Source organism: Belonocnema kinseyi, chromosome 5, assembly GCF_010883055.1.
Source record: "Belonocnema kinseyi isolate 2016_QV_RU_SX_M_011 chromosome 5, B_treatae_v1, whole genome shotgun sequence".
NCBI lineage: Eukaryota > Metazoa > Arthropoda > Insecta > Hymenoptera > Cynipidae > Belonocnema > Belonocnema kinseyi.
The window spans coordinates 85,943,161-85,959,184 of record NC_046661.1 but is presented as its reverse complement, the minus strand read 5'-3'; the positions used below and the strand labels follow the sequence as shown (position 1 = coordinate 85,959,184).

General features: G+C 21.1%; 2 protein-coding genes across 3 annotated transcripts in view; one reads left to right on the top strand and one right to left on the bottom strand.

Moving 5' to 3' along the window:
• Positions 1-5,070, top strand: part of LOC117172504 (apoptosis-inducing factor 1, mitochondrial) — a 47,278-nt gene extending 42,208 nt beyond the window's left edge. For both annotated transcript variants that reach the window (XM_033360511.1, XM_033360512.1), the window contains one exon: positions 4,403-5,070. In XM_033360511.1, coding sequence (XP_033216402.1) covers positions 4,403-4,474 — 72 coding nt within the window. In that variant the 3' untranslated portion in view covers positions 4,475-5,070. The remainder of the gene's footprint in view (positions 1-4,402) is intronic.
• Positions 4,850-16,024, bottom strand: part of LOC117172503 (protein broad-minded-like) — a 38,252-nt gene continuing 27,077 nt past the window's right edge. The window contains exons 7-9 of the mRNA XM_033360510.1: positions 15,079-15,256; positions 14,412-14,627; positions 4,850-5,005 (exon numbers count right to left, since the gene is read on the bottom strand). Coding sequence (XP_033216401.1) covers positions 4,877-5,005; positions 14,412-14,627; positions 15,079-15,256 — 523 coding nt within the window. The 3' untranslated portion in view covers positions 4,850-4,876. The remainder of the gene's footprint in view (positions 5,006-14,411; positions 14,628-15,078; positions 15,257-16,024) is intronic.

Here is a 16,024-nt window from a genome sequence, read left to right as displayed (position 1 = left end):
TTTTCAACTAAAAATTAAAGTATTCCATGAAAATTTATCTTTTTTATTTCAAAATTAAAGTATTTTGTTTAAAATTCTTTTTTTTTTAATTGTGAAAATTTATCTTTTTGGTTCAGAATTCATGTGTTTTGCTGAGAAGTAGAAAGTTAAACTCTTCTATTTTTAATTAAAATTACACTGTTCCGTTAAACTTTTCATATCAAAATTCAACTGTTTAAATTGAAAATTCATCACTTTCATTGAGAATTTACCAAATTTTGTAGGCAGTTTTTATTTTTTGCTTGAACATTAATTTGTTTAACTGATAATTTATAAATTCCACTTTTTTTTGTAAAACTATCTTATTTTGTTGGAAAGTAAACTATTGTTGATTCGAAATTATTTGTTTTCAGAAGAAAGTGCTTAAAAACTCATATTTTTAGTTGAAAATTGCACTATTCCAGTTAAAGATTCATCACTTTTGTTGCAAATGAAATATTTATTTGGAAACTTTTTTTTTATCTAATTTTTTAACTAAAAATTTAACTATTCTATTTTTGGTTGAAAGTTGATCTTCTTTAATTCAAAAATAAACTATTTGGTTACAAATTAATGTATTTTGTTGAAAAATTGTCCTTTTTGGTAGAAAATAAATCTTCTGTGACGAAAATTTATCTTTTTATTTGAAAATTCAACTATTTGATCAAAATTTTCTCTCTATTGGCTGAGAAGTCTTCCTGGGTTAGAAATTCAACTTATGTTGAAAGTTCATCTCTTTTGGTTGAAAAAAAACTATCTTGCTTAAAATCATTATTTTTTTTAGGTAAAAATTCCATTTTTTAGCTGAAAATTCATGTATTTTGTTGAAAAATATAAAGTTAAACTCTTATGTTTTTGTTGAAAATTACACTATTTCAGTTGAGATTCATCACCTTAGTTAAAATTATACTTTTTATGTTAAAATTCATTTGTTTAAATTAATAATTCATCTTTTTTAAATTCATAACTTTTATTGAAGATTTAATTATATTGAAGAAAATTTGTTTATTTTTTCGTTTCAAAATTAATTTTTGTAAATGAAAATTTATATATTCCATTTTTTGTAAATCTATCTTATTTTGTTTAAATTATTTATTTTTTGTGTGTGAAAATTAATCTTTTCGGTTGAAAATTCGCGTATTTTGTTGCGAAATAGAGAGTTAAACTCTTCTGTTTTCAGTTGAAATTTACATTATTCCATTAGACTTTTTATGTTAAAATTCAACTGTTTAAATTGAAAATTCATAACTTTTATTGAAAATTTAATTACTTTGTAGATATTTTTTTTGTAGAAAATTAATTTGTTTAACTGACAATTTATATATTCCATTTTTTTTCTAACTCTATTTTATTTTGTTTCAAACAAAACTATTTTTGATGTGAAATTATTTTTTTAAATAAAAATTCATGTACTTTGTTGATAAATAGAAAGTTAAACTCTTCTCTTAAAAATGCATATTCTTAGTTAAACATTGCACTATTTTAGTTAAAGATTCATCACTTTTGTTGAAAATGAAATATTTTTTTGCAAACTTTTTTTTTAACTAATTTTTTAACTGAAAATTTAACTGTTCCATTTTTGGATGAAAGTTGATCTTTTTTAGTTTAAAACTCAACTATTTGGTTAACAATTGATATATTTTGTTGAAAAATTGCTCTTTTTGTAGAAAATAAATCTTCTGGGTTGAAAATTTATCTTTTTTACTTGAAAATTCAACAATTTTAAATGTTCTCCCTCTTTGCTAAAAAATCTTTCTGGGTTAGAAATTCAACTTATGTTGAAAATGTGTCTCTTTTGGTTGAAAATGTATTTTTTTTGGTTCAAAATTAAACTATTGTGCTTAAAATGATCCTTTTTTTTTAGTTGAAAATTCAACTTTTTGGTCGAAAATTCATATATTTTGTTGAGAAATAGAAAGTTTTATGTTTTTTGTCTTATATTTTTAGTTGAAAATTACACTATTCAATATGTTTAAATTGAATATTTATCTTTTTTTAAATTCATCACTTTTATTAAAAATTTAATTCTTTTTTTTTAATCGTCTTTGTGGTAGATAATTAATCTTTTTATTTTGAAAATTCAACTATTTGGTTTTAAATTCGCTACTTTGGTAGAAAATTAATGTTTATTGTTGAAAATCTATATTTTTGGTTTGAAAAATTCGTCTTTTTGGTAGAAAATTTTTTTTTTTTTTGAAAATTTAACTGTTTGGATTAAAATTCTTTTCCGAACAAAATTAGTCTTCTTGTTTGAAAATTCATATTTTTGGTTGAAAATTCAAATTTTTTGTTAGAAAATCAACTGTTCAGTTGAAATATTAACGCTTACATTTTGTATTAAGAAATCCTATTTTTTGGTTGAAAATTATTTTATTTACCTGAGAATTTAACTGCAATTTTTTACTCCAAAGTGATTGAAATTGAATAATTTCGTTGAAAATTCGTATTTTTAGTAGGAAAATAATATTTCTGGTTGAACATTTATCTTTTTGGTTTGAAAATTCAATTATTTGGTTTAAAATTCGTCTTTTTGGTAGAATATTAATCTTTTTATTTTGAATATTCAACTTTTTGGTTGAAAATTCGTCCTTTTGGTTTGAAAATTCAACTATTTGGTTTTAAATTCGCTATTTTGGTAGAAAATTAATGTTTCTTGTTGAAAAATTATCTTTTTGGTAGAAAATTATTATTTTTTGTTTTAATTTAACTGTTTAGCTTAAAATTCTTTTCCGATAGAAAATTATTCTTCTTGGTTGAAAATTCATAAGTTTGGTTGAAGCTTCAAATTTTTGTTAGAAAATAAACTATTTGATTGAAAATTGTTTTATTTACCTGAAAATTTAACTGTTTAATTTTTTTTATTCAAAACTGATTGAAATTCAATAATTTGGTTGAAAATTCGTGTTTTTGGTAGAAAAATAATATTTCTGGTTGAACATTTATCTTTTTGGTTTGAAAATTCAATTATTTGGTTAAAAATTTGTCTTTTTGGTAGAATATTAATCTTTTTATTTTGAAAATTCAACTATTTAGTTTTAATTTCGCTATTTTTGTAGAAAATTGATGTTTCTTGTTGAAAAATTATCTTTTTGGTAGGAAAATAATATTTCTGGTTGAAATTTATCTTTTTGGTTTGAAAATTTAATTATTTGGTTAAAAATTCGACTTTTTGGTAGAATATTAATATTTTTATATTGAAAATTCAACTATTTAGTTTAAAATTCGTCCTTTTGGTTTGAAAATTAAACTATTTGGTTTTAATTTCGCTATTTTGGTAGAAAATTAATGTTTTTTGTTGAAAAATGGTCTTTTTGGTTTGAAATTTCGTCTTTTTGGTAGAAAATTATTTTTTTTTGTTTTGAAAATTTAACTGTTTAGCTTAAAATTCTTTTCCGATAGAAAATTTCTCTTCTTGGTTTAAAATTGATATTTTTGGTTGAAGATTAACATTTTTGTTAGAAAATAAACTGTTTGTTTGAAAATTATTTTATTTACCTGAGAATTTAATTATGCAATTTTTTAAATTCAATAATGATTGAAATTCCATAATTTGGTTAAAAATTCGTATTTTTGGTAGGAAAATAATATTCCTGGCTGAACATGTATCTTTTTGGTTTGAAAATTCAATTATTTGGTTGAAAATTCGTCTTTTTGGTATGAAAATAATATTTCTGGTTGAACATTTATCTTCTTGGTTTGAAAATTCAATTATTTGGTTAAAAATTCCTATTTTTGGTAAAATATTAATCTTTATATTTTTAAAATTCAACTGTTTGGTTAAAAATTAGCTACTTTAGTAGAAAATTAATTTTTCTTTTTGAAAATTTATCTTTTTGGTTTGAAAAATTCGTCTTTTTGGTTGAAAATGATTCTTTTTGTTTTGAAAATTTCACTATTTGTTTGAAAATTCATCTTTTCGGATAGAAAATTACTCTTCTTGGTTGAAAATTCATATTTTTGGTTGAAACTTCAAATTTTTGTTAGAAAATTCCTTTTACTTTGTTAAAAATTTAACTACTTGGTTGAAAGTTGAACTACTTTCTTAAAAACTAATTCTTTTGGTTGAAGATTCGTAATTCTTTCTTTTTTTTTTTAGTAGAAATTAATTTTTTGTAACTAAAAATTGATCTATTTTGTTGAAGTTGCAATATATTTCGACTTAAAATCTTAGTAATTTAAAGCGTTTCATCATTGATTCAATATGATACCTACGTGCATCTAAAAAAATGTATTCCCTTATTATTTTCCTATTTTTGTGAAAAATCAACCAATTTACCCTATATTTTTTTTTACTTTTTTCTTACTTTTTCAATTACATTAGTCTGTGACAGCCCTGGAAATACTGCAAGTGTTCTCAAATAAATACATTTTTTAAATAATCCAGGTTCTTGCCCGAGACACGAAGTACGACGAATTAACCGAAATATCAAAATGGTTCACAATCCATGAGGATTGAGGAAGCGGTGTTATTTAAAAATAAACTAACAATAGTTGAGTCTCTCTGTTGTAAATACTCGAATAATTGTGCCAGTCGCTCAACTTTAAAAATAGAAGCCTCACGAAAGAAAGAAAGGAAAAACGAGTATCAATTCGCATTTTTCCCTCTGAAGGAAAAAGGCAAAACTGCATTTATCCACAATTCTGAAACCGAAGCTGTGAATGACAAAAATAAAATCGAGAAGGAAGGAAATTTGAAAAGAGAGGCTTTTTTATTTTTCGAGAGACTTCAAGTTTTTTACATCGAGATGTGCATTTTTTAATTGTGAAATTGATTTATTTTACAATTAGACTCGTCATTCGTCAACGTCTGTACAAAATCTGGATTCCATTTTATATTTCCACATAATTCTGGTGAATTTTAAAAGTGATTCGGCTCGGGAAAATTGATTTTCCGTTGTGAAAGAATGGGAAGAAGTTTGCCGCTGTACCGTTTGCCCAATCTGTCCATGTATCCAATTTGACTGTGACAACGGTAATCTTCTAGAATCTAAGAAATGTCTTTTGTACATAGGTTCTTTGAGTATTAAACGACAGATTAAAAAAAAAAAAAAAGTAATCAGGGTGTTTACCAGGGTGGCGAATTTATCGGAAAACCTAAAAAGACCCGGAATTTAATTATTTTTAACCCGGAAATTTACTTCTGATCATTAAAAAATTCTAATTTTTATTATTTTTATTAATTCAGAAAAGTTATTTATACTTTATCTACAGTTTCAGGACATGTGGATGAAAATAATTATCGCTTTTATTTTATAAGATGGATTTACGGTAGAGAAATATAATTTCATTTGGAGAGGGTGTCCAGCGTATTTGAAAAACCTTGAAATCTATTTGAATTTCTAAAAAAAATCTTGAATTTGAATTTTTTTTGCTTTTAAAAACAGGTTTTGAGGGGTTGACCACAAAATAATTATTAAAAAATAATATTTTTAAGCTTTTATTATATTTAAACGGATTTGAAATATTTCAAAAAGATTTCACGGACTTGAAAAGGATTCAAGGATTTGAAAAAGTCGTACAAAAAATATTTCACAGATTTTACAAAGATTTTGGAATTTTCAAAATATTTCAAGGATTCTAAATATTTAGAAATCAACGATTTATTAAAATTATTTTTTTGCTGTGAAAATTCATCTTTTTGGTTGAAAATTCATGTGTTTCATTCAGAAATAGAAAGTTAAACTCTTCTCTTTTTAGTTTAAAATTACAATATTCTATTTGAATTTTATGTTAAAATTCAACTATTTAAATTGAAAATACATCACTTTAATTGAGAATTTAACAATTTTGTAGAAAGTTTTTTTGTTGTTTGAAAATTAATTTTTAAAAATAAAAATTCATGTACTTTGTGGATAAATAGAAAGTTAAAGTCGTCTTTTAAAAACTCATATTTTCAGTTGAAAATTGCACTGTTCTAGTTCAAAATTCCTCAGTTTAGTTGAAATTAGACGTTTAAGTTTAAAATTCGTCACTTCTATTGAAAATAAAGTATATTTGGCTGAAAACTTTTTATTTTAAACTAATTTTTTAACTGAAAATTTAACTATTTCATTTTCAGTGGAAAATTTATCTTTTTTAGTTAAAAACTAAACAATTTGGTTAACAATTGATGTATTATGTTGAAAAATTGTCCTTGGTAGAAAATAAATCTTCTAGGATGAAAATTCAACTATTTTGTTAAAACTTTTCTTCTGTTCAAAATTACTTTTTCTTACTGAAAATTTAAATATTTCTTATTTGGTTGAAAATTTATCTTCTTTAGTTCAGAATTAAAGTATTTTGTTTGAAATTATTTATTTTTTGTAGTGAAAATTAATCTTTTTAGTTGAAAATTCATGTGTTTTGTTGAGAAAAAGAAAGTTAAACTCTTCTGTTGTTAGTTTAAAATTACACTTTTCTTTTGGACTTTTTATGTTAAAATTCTAATGTTTTAGAAGATTTAAAAATATTTCACAAAGATTTCAAATATTTTTATGATTTTAAATGAAGAAAAAAGATTTCACAAATATTTTTAAAAATTCATAAAGATTTCACGAAGTTTCAAGAATTTCAAAGATTTTAAAAAGGTTATATTACACCAGATCTTCAAGATTTAAAACAATTTCTAAAGGTTTAAATAAATTTGAGATTTCAAAAGATTTCAATGATTTCACACGAACACAAAAGATTTCAAGGATTTGAAAGATTTTTCCAAAAATTTAAAAAGATTTCATCAAAATTTTTTAATATTTCACAAAAATTTCATATTCAAAGATTTAAAAAAAGAGTACAGTACACCAAATTTCAAATGTTTCAAAAAATTTGAAAGATTTTAAACGATTTCAAATTTGTTTAGAAGATTTTTTTTTAATTCACAAAGATTTCAGATATTTTAATGATTTCAAATAAACACAAAAGATTTGACATATATTTTAAAGATTTCATAAATATTGCAAAGTAATCATAAAAATTTCAAAATTTTTCGAAACATTTCACAAAGATTTCAAGAATGTAAAAGATTTGACCAAAATTTTAAAAGATTTCACCAAGATTTAAAAAATTTCATAAAAATTTCATAAAGATTTCATATTTAAAGATTTCAAAAAGAGTAAAATACACCAAATTTTAAAGGTTTCAAACGATTTCAAATTTGTTTAGAAGATTTTTTAGAAATTCACAAAGATTTCAGATATTTTAATGATTTCAAATAACTACAAAATATTTGACATAAATATCAAAGATTTCATAAAGGTTTCAATTTTTGTTTCAACATTTCACAAAGATTTCAAGGATTTAAAATATTTTACCAAACTTTGGAAATATTTCATCCAAATTTTAAAAGATTTGAAATATTTTAATTATTTCAAATAAATACAAAAGATTTCATAAAAATTTCATAAAGATTTCAAAAATAGTAAAATACACCAAATTTCAAAGATTTAAAAGTCTTTTAAAGATTTTCAAATTTGTTCAGAAGATTTTTAAAAAAATTCAGATATTTTAATGATTTCAAATAACTACAAAATATTTGACATAGAAATCAAAGATTTCAAATTTTGTTTAAACATTTCACAAAGATTTCAACGATTTAAAATATTTTACCAAAATTTGGAAAAATGTCATCCAAATTTTAAAGGATTTGAAATATTTTAATTATTACAAATAAATACAAAACATTTCACAAAAATTTCATATTCAAAGATTTGAAAAAGAGTAAAATACATCAAATTTTAAAGATTTAAAAACATTTTAAAGATTTTAAACGATTTCAAATGTGTTAAAAAGATTTGTTTTTAATTCACAAAGATTTAAGACATTTGAATGATTTCAAATAAACACAAAAGATTTGACCTAGATTTAAAAGATTTCATAAATTTTGCAAAGATTTCATTAGGATTTCAAAATTTTTCGAAAGATTTTACAAAGATTTCAAGGATTTAAAAGATTTTACCAAAATTTTGAAACATTTTAAATATTGTAATTATTGCAAATGAATACAAAAGATTTCACAAATATTTCAAAGATTTCATTAACAATATCATAAACATTTAAAATCCAAAGATTTCAAAAAGAGTACACCAAATTTCAAAGGTTTCAAAGCACTTTAAAAATTTAAATCGTTTTCAAATTTGTTTAGAAGATTTAAAACAAAATTAAGAAAAATTTTCACATATTTTAATGATTTCAAATAAATAAAAAAGGTTTGACATAGATTTCAAAGATTTTATAAAAAATTTCATAAAGATTTCATATTCAAATATTTCAATACATTTTAAAGATTTTAAACGATTTCAAATTTGTTTAGAAGATTTAAAAAAAAATATCGCAAAGATTTCAAATATTTGAATGATTTCAAATTAATACAAAAGATTTGACATGGATCTCAAAGATTTCAAAACTTTTCAAAAGATTTTACCAAAATTTTGAAAGATTTCAAATATTTTAATTATTTCAAATCAATACAAAAGATTTCACAAGTAGTTCATATATTTCATAAAAATTTTATAAATACTTAATTATTAAAGATTTAAAAATATTTAAAAGATTTTAAACTATTTCAAATTTGCTTAGAAGATAAAAAAAAAATTTCACAAAGGTTTCAGATATTTTAATGGTTTAAAATAAACACAAAAGAATCAACATAGATTTCAAAGATTTCATAAATATTGCAAAGATTTCATTAGGATTTCAAAATTTCTCAAAACATTTCACAAAGATTTCAAGGAATTAAAATATTTTACGAACATTTTGAAAGACTTCATCCAAATTTTAAAAGATTTCAAATATTTTAATTATTTCAAATGAATACAAAAAAATCAAGGTTTTTCCAAAAATTTCATAACAATGTCATAAAGATTTTAAATTCAGAGATTTCATAAAGAGTAACGTACACCAAATTTAAAAGATTTCAAAACATTTTAAACGATTTCAAATTTGTTTAGAAGATTTTATAAAAATTTCACAAAGATTTCAGAAATTTTAATGATTTAAAATAAACACAAAAGATTTGACTTAGATTTCAAATATTTGATAAATATTGCAAATATTTGATAAATATTGCAAATATTTCATTAGGATTTCAAAATTTTTCAAAATATTTTACGAAGATTTCAAGGATTTAAAAGATTTTACCAACATTTTGAAAGATTTAATCCAAATTTAAAATATTTTAATTATTTCAAATGAATACAAAAGATTTCAAATTCAGAGATTTCAAAAAATGTACAGTACACCAGATTTAAAAGACTTCAAAACATGTTAAAGATTTTTAAAAAAATTTCACGAATATTTCAGATATTTTAATGATTTCAAATAAACACAAAAGATTTGACATAGATTTCAAAGATTTCATAAAGATTTCAAGGATTTAAAAGATTTTACCAAAAATTTGAAAGATTTCATCCAAATTTTAAAAGATTTCAATTATTTCAAAGATTTCATATTCAAAGATTTAAAAAATAATACAGCAAACAAAATTTCAAAGATTTAAAACTATTTCAAATTTGTGTACAAGATTTTAATAAAATTTCGCAAAGATTTCAAGGATTTTACCAACATTTTAAGGATTTTAAAGATTTTAAATATTTTAAATATTTTAATGATTTTAAATTAATACAAAAGATTTCAAAATTAAAAAAAAATTTATAACAATTTCATAAAGATTTCAAGTTCAAAGATTTCCAAAAGAGCACAATACACCAGATTTCAAAAATTTCAAAACCGTTTTTAAAGATTTTATAGAGATTTCGAACATTTCACCAAAATTTTAAAACTTTCAGAAGATTTGAAGGATTTTAAAGATTAAAAATATTTTAATGATTTCAAATGAATACGAAAGATTTCAGAAATATTTCACAAAGAATTCAAAGACTGCATCAGAATTTCATAAAGACGTCCAAAGAAAACAAAAATGTCAAAAGTTTTAAAAACATTTAAAAGATTTTAAATAATTTCCAAATTTTTAGAATATTACAAAAGATTTAACAGCGATTTCCAATATTTCAATAATTTCAAACGAATTCAAAAATGTCAAAAGATATCAAAGATTTTAGAAAATTTCACAGGTTTTAAACGAATTCAAAAGTTTTCAAGAAATTTGAGAAAATATCAAAAGATTTTACAAAGAAAGATTTCACAAATATTTTTAAATTTCGTAAATATCTCAAAACATTTTACAAAGATTTTAAATACTTCAAATTATTTCAACGAATTCACATTACAAAGGTTTTTAAATATTCTCCAAGATTTAGAAAAAAAGGAGTTTAAAAAATCCCTGTTCCAAGTCTAAATTCGTCAGTATTTAAAATTTCCTTCTGTCAAACTTTAGAAAAAGAAAGTATTTCAAGTAATTTTTAGAGTAGAAGTAATATTTCAAAGAGGAAATATTTTTAAATTTAATATAATTATTTTCTTGCGTTTTTCGTTGTGAATTTAACTTTTTTTCTTAAAAATTCAACTAATTGCTATTGTTTTAATCTATTTTTCTGAAAGTCCGATTTGTTTTGGTTAACAATTAGATTTTTAGAGGAAAACTCAACTATTTGGATGAAAAATTATATTTTTAATTTAAAAATTAAGATATATTTTTTCAAATTCATATAATTTGTGGAAAATTCGTCTTTTTATGTAGAAAATTAATGTTATTGGTTAAAAATTTAGCAATTTAGTCGAAAATTAATTTTTTCAAATGAAAATTAAATCGCCCCATTTGGAGTTGAAAATTGCCCATTTTCTATTTTTAAATTTAACAACTAGGATGTAATTATGTCTTTTTTATAAGAAAATTAATTTATTTCAATGAAAATTTACTTATTTTGTTTTTAAAAAACTACTTTTTTAGTAAAAACTCGACTTTTTTTGGTAGAAAATTATTTTTTTTTTATATAGTTAATCTCATCGTTTAAAAATTCTTCTTTTGGGTTGAAAATTCAAGTGCTCGAGTTAAATATTCATTATTTTAGTTGAATATTCATCTCTTAGGTTATAATATCAATTTATTTGGTTGAAAAATAAACTCTATTATTGAAAATTAATTTTTTTTTTCATTGAAGATTCATAATTTTAATTAAAACTTGTTCATTCTTGGGATGAAAAGGAATTTTTTTACCGAGAATTTAATTAGTTTATTGAAAGTGTGTTTCTTGTTTCTTTGAAAATCATTTCCTTTTTAAATTGAAAATACTATTCCAGTTTAAATATTTCATAATTTTAGTTAAAAAATTAATTTTTTGTCTGCAAATTTAATTATTCAATTTTTGGTTGAAAAATTATATGCTTTAGTGGAAAATTCGTCTTTGGGTTGAAGATTGATTAAACTCTTTTCTTAGAAATTGATTTTATTGGTTAAAATGTAATAATTTAAATAAAGAAATCGTCTCTTTCGTTTAAAATGTAACTACTTTAATGAATTTGTTGTTGTTGAAAACTAATTTTTTCAAATTAAAATTAAATTATTTTGTTTTTTCATAACAAATTTATATTTTCAATTGAAAATTCATGTATTTTGTTGAAGATTTCTCTTTCTTTAGTCGAAAATTTAACTATTTAATTGAAAATGAATTTTTTCGTTGCTAGAAACTAATTTTAGAACTGAAAATTTTACTTTTCTATCTTCTGTTTAAAAATTATGTTTCCTTAGTTGAAAATTAATCTATTTGTTTAAAAATTAAATTTTTTAAATAAAAAATTGTTGTTGAAATTGTATCACCTAAGCTGAAAATTCATATTTGATTGAAAATTTAACTTTTTTGTTCGAAATTCGTTTCATATTTGGTTGAAAATTAAATTTTATAACTGCAAATTCAACTTTTTAATTTTTTGTTGAAAATATATCTTTTCATTTAAAAATTTCTTTATTTTGTTGTTAATTCGTTCTTTTAGGTCGAAAATATAAATACTTGATTGAATGTTAAATTATTTTTTTTTAATTTAATTTTGTGGTAAAAATTCATTTAAAAAAAAAATATTTTAAAAAAACATTTTAAAAAAACCTCTCGATTAAAATTTAACTTTGTTGAAATTTTTTGGTTGAAATTTTTTAATATAATTTTCCCTTGATTTGTTAAAAATTTAATTATTCCAGTTAAAAATTCCTCTTTATAATTAAAAATTGATATTTTTGGTTCAAATTTAAATATTCCAGTCGAAATTTAATTTTTTTTCTTCGAAAAGTAATTTTTTTACCGGTAAATTTTTAACTACTCCAACTGAATATTCTAACAGATTAGTTGAAAATTCTTTTCGTTAGCTGAGGACTAATTTTTTTAACTGAAATTTTTTGTATTTTGTTGAGAATTCTTTTTTTGTTATAAAAGATAAACTCTGGTTAAAAATTAATTTTTTGTTGTTTAAATTTCATCATTTAAATTAAAAAATCATCACTTTCGTTAAAAAATTTAAATACCTTGTTGAATTTTGTTGGTTAAAAACTAATTTTTTCAATTACAATTTAATTATTCAATTTTTCGTTAAAAAATTATCTTTTTTAGTTGAAAATTCATGTATTTTGTTGAAATTTTGTCTTTCTTGGCGAACAATTAATCTTTTTGCTATAAAAAATCGTTTTTTTTTTTGAAATTTTTTTTTAACTGAAAGTTTTTAATTACTCTACTTAATGATTTGATCAGATTAGTTGAAAATTAATTTCTTTGCCTTGTAAATCCAGTTGAAAATTCAATTATTTTATTGAAAAATTTATCTTTTTTTTTGTTGAAAATGAATTTTTTAAGGTAAAAATTTTAAAAATCCTGTTTAATATTATGACTCTAAAATTTCATTTAATAATTCATATCAATTGTGGAAAATAATTTTTTTACTGTACATTTCACTATTCAATTTTTAGTTAAAAATTTATCTTTTTCAAATTTAAAAATCATGAATTTTGTAGAAAAGTCGTCTTTTTCATATAAAATTAATATTCTTCATTGAAAATTTAAATTTAAAATTCATTTCTTTGGCTATGAATTAATTTTTTTAACTGCAAATTTTTCACAGAGTGAATTTGCATTTTTGGTTTAAAGTTAAAACTATTTTGTTGTTGGAAATACATATTTCTAATCAAAAATTCATTTATCTTTTTTTGTTTTGTTGAAAATGAATTTTTTAAGGTAAAAATTTAAGAAATACTGTTTAATATTATATGACTTAAAAATTTTAAATGAAAATTCTATAAATTGTAGAAAAAAATTGTTTTTCAACTATACATTTAAATATTCAATTTTTAGTTGAAAATTTATCTTTTTGAAATTGAAAATTCATTTATTTTGTGGAAAACTCGCCTTTTTTATATAAAATTAATATTCTCGATTGAAAATTTAAATATTCCGGTTTAAAAATGATCATTTTAATTGAAAATTGATCATTTTAGTAGAGAATATATCACTTTAATTAAAAATTGATCTATTTTGTTGGAAATTGATTTTTTTAACTAAAAATTTTATTTTTTCTTCATGAAAATTCATGTATTTTGTTTGAAATTTCATTATTTTTGGTAGAAAAATTAAACATTCAAACAAGCAACTAAATTTTTAACGAAAAATGTAATAATTAATATTTTTACGAATGAAATTTTTAATTTAAAATCAAAAACAGTTGAATTTGACCAATAATGACTAATTTTTCACTAAATAGTTAAATCCTCAGCCAAATTGTTGAATTCTCTACAAAACAGTTGAATTTTTTTTCAAAATAGTTGAATTTTCAACACAAAAAGACGAATTTTCAACAAAATAGTTTAATTTTTAATTTCTAAAGCATAAGATTTTAATAAAACTGTTAAATTTTCATGAAAATAATGAAAATTGCAACCAAACAGTGGCATTTTTAGTCAAAAAGAACAAAATTCTACCAGAAAAAATGGTTTTTCAACCGAAAAAAATGATTCAGTCAAGAAGAAAAATTTTAAAGGTTATTGAATTTTCAACAAAAAAATATATGAATTTTTAACGAAAAAGTTGAATTTTCAATATAAAATATAAATATGAAACAAAAATTGGAATTGTTGCATTTTCAGTTAAAAAAATGAATTCTACATTTTTTTAAATTCAAGCAATATTTAAATTTTAAACTAAAGTGATGAATTTTCAACGAAAAATGTAATAGTTGATTTTTTAACAACAAAAAAATGTAATTGATTTAAAAAACAGTAGAATTCAACCGAAACCATTTAATTTTCAAGCAAAACTTAAAAATTGAATTCCTATTTAATAATTACAAGGACTGAAAAAAAAACATGATTTATTTATAAATTATTTGTTTATTTCTGGAATATCTTGTACCTGAAAAAATCTAAAATCGTCAGGAATTTTTTTTTTCAAAGATTTTAGTAGACACCCTGATTAATTTATTTACGGGAAAATAAAGGGAGATTTATCACCAGGAGTTGTGCATTTTTGCATTGCCTTACTTCAACTTACCATGTATTCCGGCCACATTTTTCCATTTATCATACTTTGCATAAAATCGTTTTGGCAGTGATTTAGTAGTGAAGCGCAGTAATAAATAATATAATCTGGAGGATAAAGAATACAAATTGAGAAGAAATGGACGATTTCATCCCAGGGAAGAATTCCCCAAAAAGATTGGGAAGTTAGTCTCTCGCAGATCATCCACCAATCGACGCCGCATTTGCTCTGAAAATTTAATTTTCATCAGAAAATGTCTTTCGATTTGGGAAGACTCGAAAATCACAAAAAATAAAATTCCTGACACTCTAAAATTTCTGAATTTAAACAATTACATTTTTCAAATTAATATTATTCATTTAATAAAAATACAATCATTAATATACTTTTATAAACAAAATATTTTTTAATGTTTAAAGTTTCTACAATTATTGCTCGAATTTAAAATAACAATAATTGAAAAAAATATATTTCTGGATAAAGACTTTTTTCAATTATTATTTTAAATTCAAACAAGAATTTTCAAAACTTTAAACACTGCAAATATTTTTGATTATTGTATTTTTAATAAGTTAATCAAATTTATTTAAAAAAATATAATTGTTTAAATTAAGGCATTTTATTTTTCGGGTCATTTTTCACGATTTGTGAAATTTTGAGTAATTAATTTTTAAGTCACCTTCATCGCGTATTTTATTGTCGCGAATTCTTTGCTCATTACAAATTCCAAAAGATGTGAAAGCAGCAGTCTTGTTGTGGCCTCTTCTTTATTGCTTCGATCCACTACTTCAGCTAGGGCCGGCCAGATGAAAATTGCAGACGGGAAACGAACGATTTGCATCACGAAAGTTTTAGATCTGAAATAGTTGAATTTTAAAGAAAAATTACTTAATTTGATCAGAAATGATTTTATTTTTAAAAAAATGTAATTATTTACTTGAAATTTCAAAAATGTTGTTGAAATTTTAATTATTTTATCAAAAATTCAACTGTTTCGTGGAAAATTTAATTATTTTGTTGAGAATTTTATTCTTTTTTTTTAACATTCAACTATTTTTTTAAAACTAATTAATTTTTTTTATATTCAACTTTTTTTTTAAATTTAATTATTTAGTTGAAAATTCAACTACTGTTAAAATTTTTATTCTTTTATTACAAATACAATGGTTTGGTTTGGAAATTAATTTTCTTTGCTGAACATTAAATTCTTTTGTAAAAATGTAATCTGAAAATTTAATTGAATTATTGAAATTTCATGTTTTTTTGATAGAAATTCGTCCTTTTTTTATTGAAAATTCACCTTATTTTGATATAAAATAAAAATAGTTCTTTAGTTGAAATATCAACTATTATATTTTTCGTTGAGAAATGATCTTTCTTTACTAAAAATTAAACTAATAGGTTAAAAGTTGAACCTATTTGTTAAAACTTGAATTTTGTTGTTTGAAGATTCATCATTTACTTGAAAATTCAACTATTTTCTTAGAAATTTCATTTTTTTTCTTAATCATTCAAACTGTTTTGTTGAAAATTCAAGTATTTCAACAAAATTATTTGTTTGAAATTTCAAATATGTTGTTGAAAATTTAATAGTTGAAATTTAGTTTCAATTATTTATTTATTAT